Source organism: Ochotona princeps, chromosome 9 (genome assembly GCF_030435755.1).
Source record: "Ochotona princeps isolate mOchPri1 chromosome 9, mOchPri1.hap1, whole genome shotgun sequence".
NCBI lineage: Eukaryota > Metazoa > Chordata > Mammalia > Lagomorpha > Ochotonidae > Ochotona > Ochotona princeps.
This window is the reverse complement of record NC_080840.1, coordinates 7,462,975-7,475,536: the sequence shown is the minus strand read 5'-3', so window position 1 is coordinate 7,475,536 and position 12,562 is coordinate 7,462,975. Positions and strand designations below refer to the sequence as shown.

At 47.6% G+C, this 12,562-nt stretch overlaps 1 protein-coding gene across 1 annotated transcript in view; it reads right to left on the bottom strand.

Moving 5' to 3' along the window:
• Positions 1-12,562, bottom strand: part of KCNQ3 (potassium voltage-gated channel subfamily Q member 3) — a 291,856-nt gene that overhangs the window by 35,966 nt on the left and 243,328 nt on the right. The window contains exons 2-5 of the mRNA XM_058668475.1: positions 10,844-10,934; positions 9,871-9,997; positions 4,774-4,946; positions 329-484 (exon numbers count right to left, since the gene is read on the bottom strand). Of these exons, the coding sequence (XP_058524458.1) occupies positions 329-484; positions 4,774-4,946; positions 9,871-9,997; positions 10,844-10,934 (547 nt within the window). The remainder of the gene's footprint in view (positions 1-328; positions 485-4,773; positions 4,947-9,870; positions 9,998-10,843; positions 10,935-12,562) is intronic.

The window sequence follows — 12,562 nt, the reverse complement described above, 5'->3', positions numbered from 1 at the left end:
AAGCCATCATCTGCTGCCTGCTAGGGTAATGCATTAGCAAGAAGTTGAAATCTGGGAGTGGAGCTGGGAATCCAAGCCAGGCACTTTGATAGGGGATGGCAGCATCCCAAGCAACGTCTACCAAAGGCATGCCCTAAGTCCTGACTTTCTGAAAGTGCCATGGAAAATTCCATTTCAACTGCCCTTCCTGTGAGGAGTCAGGACACATTCAGAGAAGGCAGCAGCTGGCTCCTAGGTCTGAGGGAAGGGTACCCATGCCATGCCCATGTCTCTGTACTGTCAGTCCCCACAGGGCTGGTGTCAGGTGGAGGAGGGGAGGGAGACTCACCAGCCCCCACCACAGGGCATCTGCATAGGTCTCAAACTCCTCTTTCATCTCCTTTCCCTGGGCGTCCACTTCGGGCACATCCTTCTCCACCAGGTAGACAAGAAACGAAGAAAGGATGAGTGTTAGGAAGCCGATGTACCAGGCAGTGATGAGTTCCTGAAAGAGGAAGTGGGTAGGACAGTTGGAATATCATGGGGTAAAGTTTGGAGGCAGGTTCACCAGCTCTGTTCCAGGAGGCCATGAACCCCCTCCTCTGAACCTCAACCCCAGCACTGTCAAATGGGATCTGCAAGAGAATTATTGTCTGTAATAATTAACCCAGAAAGTGAGTTGCTTGAGGAGAGGAGGAGGCTTTCTGGCTCCCTGTGACCTCAGGAGGTTCCGGGACAGTGCCTCAGGGAATCAATTGCATACTGGGCTATACAGAGCAAGAATAAAGATCTATGCTACAGGAAATCAAAGGCAATGGAGAGTGGGCATGGCACACAGTAGAGCTGTGGGCAGAGATCTAGCTATGTCATCAATTTCATATGTGATCTACCTGCTCCTCGGCTTCCCCACCCAGGAGGCCCAGCCTCATATTCCCAGTTGGGAAATGAAGGGACCACACTTCAGAGTTCCTGAAAGTGTCATACACCAGCGGGACCCAGTTAAGTAGTGTCTGTTGCACAGTCACATGCCAACTTCGAATATAGCTGAAATAAGCTTAACACCAAGGCTATGATTTCAAAGGTATTAGGTGAAACAATAGGACATGTCACCTAGTAACAGTGGAATTTATTTATTCTTAAGGATTTGTTGATTTATTTGAAAGAGTCATAAAGAGAGGAAGAAATAGAAAGGGGAGAGAGTGAGAGAGAGAGAGCTCCAATCCATTTGTTCATACCCCAAATGGTTGCAATGGATGGTACTGGGCTTAGCAGAAGCCGGGAGCCTAGGATTCCATCCTGGGTCTTCCATGTAGATGCAGGAAGGGATCCAAGGCCTTGGTCCATCTTAGGCTGCTTTCCCAGCACAGTATCAGGGAGCCAAATATGAAGCAAAACAGCTGGGACTCAAATCGGTACAATGCTGGGAGATCAGCATTGCAGGTGATGATTTAGCCTGCTGTGCCACAACTGCTGCCCCAGGAAGTTGGTTTAAAAAATGGCATCAACTAGGAAGAATGGTACAGAGAGAAAGCCTAGATCAGCCTATCACTGAAGTTTTACCACCCTGATAGAGGAAATCCCTAATGTTCCTTCCATCTCCAATGTCTTTCACTTTTCTTGAACGTCAGTGCCAAGGGCAAGAATGGTAGGTTGGGTGCAAAGATGGTCAAGTTTCTAGAGAACAGTCTAGGGATAAGAGTGGCTCTTCTTGCAGAGTCATCACAGATAACTCTCTTGCTCAGGTCCACATGCTTTCTGCACCCGTCGGTTGCTTCTCGCCTTCCTCCGTTCTAGGGTCCATGTGGATCCTGTTGCCTAAATTACCCTCTCTTGATGGGACCCTCTCTTCATGAGACCACAGAATGTTCTCTTCAGACTTTGCAGGTTTGCTCTTGATGGAGTTCACCTGTAGAACTTTTAGAGCTTCACTCTTTTCCTGCTAGTCCAGCTCTCTGAGACATCATTGTGCTCATGTGCACCTGGTCACAGCACAGAGTGAAGGCAGCTCAGTCAGCACTGGCAAACTGGCCAGCCATTCTCCATGGCAGAGATTGGGGTTGGGAGGCAGTTAAGCAGGGAGTCTGAGATAGGAATGGATAGGACCAGGATAGTCCTTCCCCAGGGGCTGGCTGAGCATGGGCCTCTTGCCTTGTGGAGTGTGGTCTCAGTGTTTAAATATTTCTTCACCCCCTGTGGTCTCCAAATGAGAATCAGAAACCTCATCTGGCTCTGACCCAAAGAAACCTCCGGGTATTGATGTGTGCACAGGAAAACTGGCTGTGTTGGATTAATAAGAGAACTTGAAACAATCACCAATGAGGAATGAAAAATAGGCCCCAGTTCTGTGCTCTGCAGCCTTCTAAAAGGAAATACAAGGCAATCCTGGATGTATCTGTCTTCTGCCCACAAGTGTACCCCAGAACCACAGTGATACTTCAATGTCCACTGAGTCTTCCACATGTGAAGCTGGGCCTAAGGGGTTGGGAGCCAAGGTAGTGTGGGGAATGATGGGAGTAATTCCCTTCTTGTGCTTTAAATCCCTTCTGCAGGTTGGGCCAGGCCCTTCTGCCCTGCCTCGATGACTCAAGGCCTCATATTCAAGACAGACATGGCTGAGCCAGCACACATCAGACACTGTCTGTGGGAGGAGACCTCAGTGGTTTGTGCTGAGTGGCACAAACTCCCAGCTTCCTCATTCTTGGAGCAGAGCTGGGTCCACCCTAATGAGCAGCAGCAGCAGAAGCTTTCAGTGTCTGCCCCCATAGGTCACAGACCTCCCATTCTTCATCTCTGATGTCTGAAGGAAGTGAGTATAGGGTTCAGGCCAGAACACAATGAAGGAAGGAAGATACGAACTGGTACATGCCTGCTCATCACAATGCCATGGTGACCTTCTCATGGGAAATAGTTCTGAGCTCTAGCAGAGAGCTGTGAGGTCTTAATGGGCACTCACAATACAGGCCCTGGAGTTAAGGAAGAGCTGCCTAGAGCTATGTCCCCAGCTCTGGGGAGCAGTCCCTGTCTTGGGTGCCAGCCTGCTGCAGGAGAGACCACTTTCCCTGAGGAATTATTGCACAACCAGCACATGATGATCAGCACGTTGTTAAAAAAAAAAAGGCAGCAGGTGCAGGGGTCTGTTGTGGTTGGAAGGAACACCTGTGCTATGAATCAGCTCAGCTCTATCAACAGGGTCATATTTGAACCCAAGGGGAGCTGTAAAATGCCCTGTGATAGAAGAGAAACTGAAAGGTTAGAAGGAAGATGGAATTTAGCAAAGCCTCGATTGTGTGAATTCTGCAGAAAGAGGTGGTGCAGACAGGTAATAAAAATTCCTTGTATTTTGTGATTTTATTCCACTTAATTTATACATTCATTTGCATGATTTGTGAAGAGAATGGTCATGAATATACTGTTAATAAGTATCTACAGGCTACTATGCCCTTAACCGCAGTCTGAAGACTCTCTTTTTACCATCGGGGAAGCTCACAAACACAGAGACATCCTGAAGTCCTCCAACTGCAAAGCAGGTCAAATACAGTTCGAACCCTGTCACTTGCCCTCTGACTCTGAAGCTCACTGAGTGTCACTATACCATGTCATCTCACAGGAAACCACCCCCAGTGTATCTGAATGTTTATTCGGGATGTAAAAGTTAGGAGCTGTATGCTTGTATTCAGGAGCTGTCCAGTGGAAGAGTTTGTGGTCATATTAACACTAAGTAGGAAAACGCTTAAGCTCCTTAATGTTAAACTGCCCAGGCTCACTGCTTCAGTACTGCTTCCCAGATGCCCAGGTCAAGACAAGGATTCAAGTACATGTGGTTTATCTGCAAATGACTGTTGAGTAAGTGGTCACAGGGTTCCCAGGAAAAGGGAACTGGACAGGGCACCAACAGCAATCCATGCTGTCCACCAAAGTTGGCACAAGGACATATTCCTGTGAGAGGAAGGTCGCCTTTACTCTGTGCCTGTGACACAATCCCTCATTGTGCAATAACCTGGATTCCAGCTATGTGAACCCTATATCTGCTCAACCACATGGGACTCTTGGAGGGGGCTTAACTGAGTCCCCCCATCCTAGTTCCAGACATTACTTGGAGAGATGAACACTGCTGAAGTCAACAGCCAACCACTAAACAAGGGCTCTGGACCACAGCACAGTTTGTGAGCTTGGGCAGGACACCTCCTCTTTTAAGTGTATGTTTCCTTGTCAGGGTAATGGGGTAACTGATGCTTGACTCATGGGGGTAGCTGGTCTGGTTGAAGCATTAGCTTGTAAGTGCTGTTCTCTGGGCTTCACATAAATAACCAAACTGGGTATAGTCTAAGTGCTCTTCATGTTCAATCCAGCTTACCTTCAAAGTAACCCTTTTTATTCTCACTTCACAAACGCAGGAACCAAGACCTACAGGAGTTACAATGAGTTTCCTTAGTTACACTGGTAGAGCTTGGATTCAAAAGGTCTGTATTATTCCCTCCCACTGCACAGTGCCTTACATGAGGTCACTTTGTTCTCTTGGCTATCTGGAGGAATAGGTGTTAATAACACAATTTCAGAAGTAAGAAGCAAGGAAGCTGAAGTCAAAAGAGGGTTGAGTGACTTGGCAAAAGTAGAGCAAACAGTGGAGCCGAGACCAAAGCGCAGCTCTCCCTGATTCTACACCTGTTAATGCACTGCTTCCTCTCCCTGTTTACTGTCATGACTAGGGGCAGAAGCATGAATTCCTTCTGATGTGGGTGTAGGGTGTGCCACGGAAGGGCATGGGTGGTTGAGAAGCCCACAGGTGACACTCACTTTGCTGTGTGCGCAGATGGCTGAGCCCAGCAGCTTCCAGGTGCCGCCCCTCCGGTCCATCCGCAGCATGCGCAGGATCTGCAGGAAGCGCAAGCTTCGCAGGGATGTGGCCAAGACATTGCCCTGGTTTCCCACTGCAACCACCGGCACAGAAGCAATCAGCACAAAGATGTCTGGGAAAGAACAGAGAGACAGCAGCAGAGGAGAGGGGAGAGGAGGTCAGAAGGCAATGGTATCATCACAGGGCTGTGTGCAGTGGACAGACAGGTACCAAGCAGCAGCCAATCTAGGCATTGTTGTGCTGCATTTTAACATCACCCACATGTCACAAGTAGGATTCTTCTGTTATGACAGATGAGGTAAAGCTCTGAGTATAAGTGTCTTCCCAACACCACATGTTGGAAGAGGCTGAAAGTTGGGACTGAATATGGGATTGAAAACTCCAATGCTGGTTCTAAATCCCAGAAAAGTGATTCCCCCTGGCTTCTGAGATTCCCTCAGACACAGAGGGAATCAGGATATCCCTCAGAAAATGTGGAGAAGAACAAGAAAAGGGCTGATGTCAAGGTCACGGCTGTCATTTGAGAAGCAGGCAGAACACCTCACAAAAACCATTCATTGATGGGGTACACTCCTTGGGTTATTATCCCCTGCTTGCTGGGAATCACTTCTGGTTTGTGAATGGCTCTAACTTCTGAGAAGCACCACTCCAGTGACTTCTTCAAGGTTTAGAGAAAACATTGGGGTAGACTGGAAAGACACGAAAGCCACCCACCAGATGGAATGCTGGTATTGGGAGATGATGTGGAAATGTCCACCATTGTGGTTCTGAGAGAGATATGATGGCAAATGAGACACTCAAGGATGTAAGAGAGGGGACTTGGCCTCTTCCCTATTCCTTTCAGCAGCATCCAGTCCCTATTAGTTATGTCCCCACTGTCCTGTACAGGGCTAGGAGGTCAAAACAACCTACGGTGAAGTACACTTGAGTATAACTTAATGAAGCAGACTGTGTGAGACTCCTCAGAGCCTCCACTTTCCCAATAATGTCCTGTTGCTCTCTGACATACAAATGTAATAGTGAAATAGGGTGTTTCCCACAGACCTTCACCACAGAGCTATTTTGCTGCAAGAATACCAGGGTTCTAAGAAGCCCACGGCTAGGAATGATCAGCCACTCTGCAGTCTGAACTCCTCAAATTCCTCTGGTTCGTGGGAACCTTCCAGAAGCCTATGTCTTTTCCTGAGCACACAGGGCTCCCTCACAGCAGCTTATCTTTTGATGTGCTGGTCTTCTAGCTTGCAACAGCCACAGTCCTCAGTTCAAATCCAGGTGGGTCTGCCCAAAACACTGATGCCTTCTCTGCCTATCAGAATGTCCTCCACATGTGCCCGAGCTCTCAGAAAACTTTAGGGTCTAGCATCTAGGCAGGAATGGGTCTGTGCCACTGAGCAGGCTCCACACTTCATCCGTGCAAATCTGCTTATAGCATGCATAATATAAACAAAAGAAAAGCGAGATTCATGGTGGGTGCTGTGGTGTCTGATGCTCGGTGAGGATGGCAGATTTCTCAGGTGGAGACATTGTACCCAACCAGGAGGGTCTGAGGCTGCCCCAGATATGGGGCTGAGATGCTCAGGCAGACAACCACCACCATCTTTTCACACACACAGAGGAAACCAATATTTCTCATAAAGGTAGTGTTATGCTAGAAGCAACTTCTTCCAAAACTCATGCAAAAAATTTATTCATGAAGGCCTTATGTTACGGTACTAAGAGGCCTGAAAGTCATATATTATAGTTTTTAGAGGTGAACCATTGGGAAATGATCACATTTGATTAAGTTATTAAAGGGATGCTGGACTCTGTCAGTGTCCATGCCTACAATGTCAGGATACACTTCGCAGAATGATGGATTTATGACTGACTATGAAGGACTACACTACTGTAATGAAATGGAGGAATTAGTCTGGGGGGAGGAGTCCTAGGGCCTACATAACTGTATCATGGAATAATAAAATAGATAAATTTGATTTAAAAAGTTATTCAGGGGAACCCCATGACTGAATCCTGGTGGCACTGTAAGATAACTGATGCGGACACAACCACCACCATTCTGCTAAGTGTATCCTGAAAAATCCAGTGGATGGACAACAGCCAATATGGACTTTAACCTGGCAGGTAACGTTGCCACCTGCAATACTGGCATCCCAAATGGGAACCAGTTTGATATCCAGCTCCTTGCTAATGGCCTGGGAAAAGCAATGAAGGTGGTCTATGTGCTTGGACCCCCACCCACATGGGAGATCCAGATAAAGCCCCTGGCTCCTGGTTCCTGGCTGTAGCCTGGTCCAGTCCTGGCTGTTGTGGTCATCTGTGGAATAAACCAGAAGATGGAAGACTTTTCTCTGTCTCTCCCTTCCTCGTGCAACTCTTTCAAATTAAAACATCTTTAAAAAATTAAAAGCTAGTAGAAAGTGCAATTAGAAGGTAAGTTTTGATTTAGGCCAAAATTCTGAAATCTCTTCATAGCATTTTATAACACACATTTCTGGGACAGCACTGTGGTATAGTGAGTAAAGTTATCATCCATGGTGATGGCATCCTATGTGGTGCCAGTTCATGTTCTGGCTGTTTCATTTCTCATCTAGCTCCCTATTGTGGCCTGGGAAAAGTAATAAAGAGGGCCCAAGTGTTTGGGCCTCTGCTAAACACCTGGGAGTCCCGGAAAATGCTCCTGACTCCTGATTTCAGCTCCATCTAGCCATTGCAACTTTTTTGGGGGAATCGAACCCACAGATAACAGGTCCCTCCCTATCTCTCCCCTTCTCTGTAACTCTTCCTTCCAAATAGATAAATAAAAATCTTATAAATATATCTGTAAACACACACACTTTAGGAAGTTCCCTCACACCTGCATCTCCTGTGTCTTGTCATGGATGCTCTGTGTTGCCTGGGGACACTGCTATCAAGAGGGCTACCCTCTTCATTTTTGGCCTGGTGGGTTAAGCACAACCTATACTGCTGGCCTTCACTATTAGCACAGGTTTGAGTCCTGGCTGGCTCTGTTCCCAATTCATTTGCCTACTAAGGTTCCTGGGCAAGCAGTGCAGGATGGTTCAAGTGCTTTGGCGCCTACATCCCTAACTCCTGGCTTTGGTTTGGCCCAATCCCGGCTGTCGTAGTCATTTAGGGAGTGAACCAGCAATTGGATAACCGCCCTCACTCCACCCCTCAGGCTCTGACTGTAACTTGGTCTTTCTGATAAATAAATCATATATATATATATATATATATATATATGTAAAAAAACAACTTCCAAAGAATGAAGCAATGAAATCTACTCAAACTTGTCTGTGCACCACCAGAACTGGGACTCACAATATACTTTCATTGTTGATAATTTAGCTTGCCCAGGTATTTCATTGTAATAACCAAAAGCTAAGATGGGCCACATAATGAGAGCAGCCAGGCTGAAGAGAACAGAAGACATAGGGATGTAAGGAAAACAAAACCAGCAAGAGTGCCATGATCTGAGGCCCATTCTTGGTCCCCAGGGAAGGTAGGCAGAGAGGCCTGGAGCTCTGTCCATCACTGCTGCCATGTGGGAACACACCTGTCCTCAAGGGATCCAAGCCTTATAGGCCAGGCGGCTCTCAAACTGAATTTGGGCCAGCATCATCAAGATATGTGATTCCCATCTGCAACTCACTCTCTCTCTCTCTCTCTCTCTCTCTCTCTCTCTCTTCCTCCCTTCCTTGCTCCCTCCCTCCCTCCCTCTTCTGGCCTGCACTGGATTGGTCACAGTGATAGAGAAAAGGAATTTGTAAAACACTTGGAAGAAAAAAAGCAGCTAGCCAATAAGCAGATGTAGAACGGATGTGGAAGGAAGGCAAAAGAATAATGCAGAAATAGGAAAAAATAGTGACTAAAACGTCTAAATTTGACACACCTTTTTTGCATTTAAAATTCTAAGCAAGAACAGAAGCTTAGAAGTGCAACCTCAGCTGCAGGTGTGGATGGGGAGGCAGGGAGGTTGCAGTTGCCAGCAAGGAAGACAGCGTACCCACTCCCCTACCCAGGCTACCTGGTAGACCAAGCATGGAGTCCAGTGCTCCTCTGGGCTGATCGTGCCTGCCTGAGGGCCGTGGCAAGTGAGCAAAGAGAGATGCGTCGGGAGGCAAGGGACTGGGCTTCTGTGAACACGTGGTGTCAGGCGTGTTCTGGTACACATGCCTGAGTGGAGGGGAGGAACTCAGAGGCTGGGCTCAAACATCCGGGCACCCTGTGAGAAGAGGTGTGCCAGCAGACATGGGTGACCACTTACAAGTCTCCTGAACGTTACCCAGGGGGGCAGTTTGGGCCAAATACCATTGAAGACCCTTCCAACACTGGTGCTTGATGCTCAATGACTTCAATGCTCCACAGAGCCGTGAAACTCCAAGAATAGGTCCTGTCAGGCAGATATCTTTCCTGTGCAACCTCGATTTTGGCAACAATTTCACACAGAACCCCATTGGTTTGTGTTGTGACATAGACAGCAGTGTCTGCACCCGTGTAGAGGACCAAGACACAAGCAAAGCAGTTGGACAGAGACCACAGGTGCTGGATTCTTGCAGACCTGCGTGTCAGGATGGAACGCACTGCTCACCACAAATATGCTGGAAAACAACTCAGCTGTGTGAACCTGTTTATAGCTCTGCAATTTGGACACACCATGGCTCTACCAAAGTAACTTATCAACAAGTGTTTCACTTGATCTTACTAGCCAGCCAACCTGGAAAGTATGGAGATGGATGCTGTCACAATTCTACAGGTGATGCCTGTCTTGTAACTGTTGCTTCTCAGTACTTTCATACTCCCTTCTCCTCAAGTCCAAAGCCAGGGAAGGGTGCCTCCTCCCAAAAGCTTCAGAATTACTGCCATGAACATTCTGGGCAGGTGCAGCTCCCCTTCAGAAGGCAGGCAAAGTCTGAGGCTGGGCTGGCCTCCCCCGTGCACACGAGTTCCCAGAATAGCTTCTTACAATCACCCCACAGAAACAATGCAGCAGGGACAGGGATTGAGGCTCAGCTAGACACAGGGTCAGGGCTTACCCAACATGCACAAGGGCTTCCTGGCAAACTTCAGTCGTCCCCGCCAGCCTTTGTATCGACAGCAACATCCGGCAGCCCAGATTCTCAAAGCAAACTCGGCTCCGAAGACGAAAATAGCAAATGTTTCCTGCATAGGGGAGCATATGGAGAGGCACCAGTGAACTGGGGACCCAGTCGTGCAGAATGGGGTATTTCTGCTCTGAAGATCTGAAGAACTGCAATTCTGCTGCTTTGGTAGTGGCAGAGCGGAAGCAGAATAGATCGGTGGCTTCTCCCCGCTTGTTGTGGATGTGCTGTCACACATGTGCAGTGTGATTCCTTGCTCATTCCCCCAGGTTTTCATTCCAATGAGTCATATCATTTTCAGCCCCTTTTATGAATGTGTTTCTCTAAAACCTCCTCCGGCCCACACCATTATTTGCTACTCCAATTCTCAATTTCTAACTGGCACCCTGGCATATGTTACACAAATCAAGTAGTAAATCACTCCATCACAGCATCACAGCACTGGAGAGAGACCATAGAGTGAAAGAGAATTTGGAGATTCTATGTAGAAGTAAAATTTTGCATTTGACCTCAAAGGGAATGGGATGTCTTTGGGTCAAGGGAGTAGAATAATGGAGAGAAAGAACAGAGGCAGGTGCAGGGATGGAATCTATAGTTCTGTCAGAGGGTGGCGTGTCTGCTGTTTATATTTTAAAACCATGTAATGAATATGTTTTGATATCTTTGTCCCCTTTATGCCTGATTGTGAACAGTAAATCCTTATCAGGAAGGCCAGTCCTTACATCATCTGTGCCCATGCAGGCATCATTAAATGATGATGAAAACATTGATTGCTTTTAGGCTTGGACTTGGTTGTAGACCCAGAGAGCCACAGCCAACAGGGAAGAATTGTGCCCGGGGAGTCCTCTATTGCCTTGCTGTGGGGGTCCCAGCAGAGGTGTCCACGCCACCAGGCAATGCCACTCACCAGTAGCAGAAGCCAGTCACCAGAGACAGCTTCGTATTCCTTGAAGGTGGTCAGCACAGCCAGGATCAAGCAGCCCAGAACAATCAGGAACCTAATATGGGACGGGAGAAAGAAGATACTGTCAGCCGTGGCATGCTGTGCCATTGAGGAGAGGGGAATGTGGCGGCCTCATCCTTTAAGGAACACACTCATGTGCTTCTGACGTGTTCCCATGGGCTCTGCATGACAACTGGTGAGGCAGGCAGGGATTCTTACCCCAGTGAAAGACAACGAGGCTGACCTACACGCCCACTTCACTTTACTGGCTAGTTAGTGCAGTGAGTTGGTAAGCACTCAAACTGGACCATCCCCTGGAGCCTGCAGACTCCTGAAAGAACTTAAGTGACCATACATTTTTGGTAACATCAAGAAGAATATTGTAAACCAATGCTATTTCATGTACATGTTGGATGACAGTTTTAAAATATGTTCGAAAATTCTTAGTATGAAAACACAAAATATTCAAAAGTCAGGGAGCACAGACTCTGTCACCACAGATGCAGATTACTCACTGTGCAGTTGGTGCTACTACAGGCAACCATCCCCAGCATGGGCCAAACCCAGAGCTGTTTAATGCTGGAAAGAACAGGCTTCAGTATGCTGAAGGGGGCTACGCGCTGAGCTTTCACGATTCACAGAGAGCTCACCCGCCTCATGCCCCACTCAGGCTGCAGAAGAGGCCAACGCTCCATTGAAAATGTCATTTATATAAACATTCCATGTGTGTGCACGTTCGGGGTCAGGCACAGAGAAAATGGCTGCTCCTCCTGATGGAGAATCCTTGATCATCAGGTCTAGGGTGAAGCTTGGCAGAACACAGGCCAACCCTACTTACTCAGGGAAGCATACTTTCGATCCCCAGGTTCTAGCCCATGCTCTTTTAGCTTCTGCTCACTTCCTCAGCAGTTGCTTTTGTGGCTGATATTGGGAACACAGAGCTGACAGTCAGTAATGAAGACCTTGGGTGTTCCTTGTGAGCTCACAGTCAAGATCAACAAAAATACTTCAAATGTGACATCAAGGGCATGATGTGAGAGACTGGAGGATGTCTGCTGCTGGCCCTGGCTGCCACTTGAGGAAGCTCGCAACTCATCTCTGACCTTTAGTGAGGCACAGTCAAGTTCCTGGTCAATAAACCTGCTAATCTACAGATAGAATCTCTGTTTCAAACCCTGCCTAGGAACCTGAATAGGATTCCCAACTGCCTCTTGGGTTTTCCCATTTTGTTTGAAATCATGACTGTGACACATGGCAAGAATCTCCCCAGCCTAGGCTCCAAATACTCTCAGAGGATGATGACAATGGTGCTGGTGGTGACAATTACACCATCAACTCTCATCATGCCCAGTTACGGTCACTTTGCCTACATCAGCTCATCTGCCCACATCAGCCTCTTGAGAAGCACAGGACCCTTTTTCATCGCAGAGATGAAGGAAGTGAGAACACATTCCAGCACCAGGACGATTATAGCTCCAGTAAAACCGTCAGGGAACAGAGGCTGGAGACCAACAACATGGGCTGCAGCATTTGTGAAAAGTTCTGCCAGTTCACCCTTGAGCTTCCTCGAGACCACCCCTTTATCAGCTGTGAAGGTCAAGACAGAATCTTCTTTCATCTCTTCTGGTTTATGTGTCTTCAGATGAGTTAGAAAACCTCACTGCAACTTGGTTTCTTTCTCTA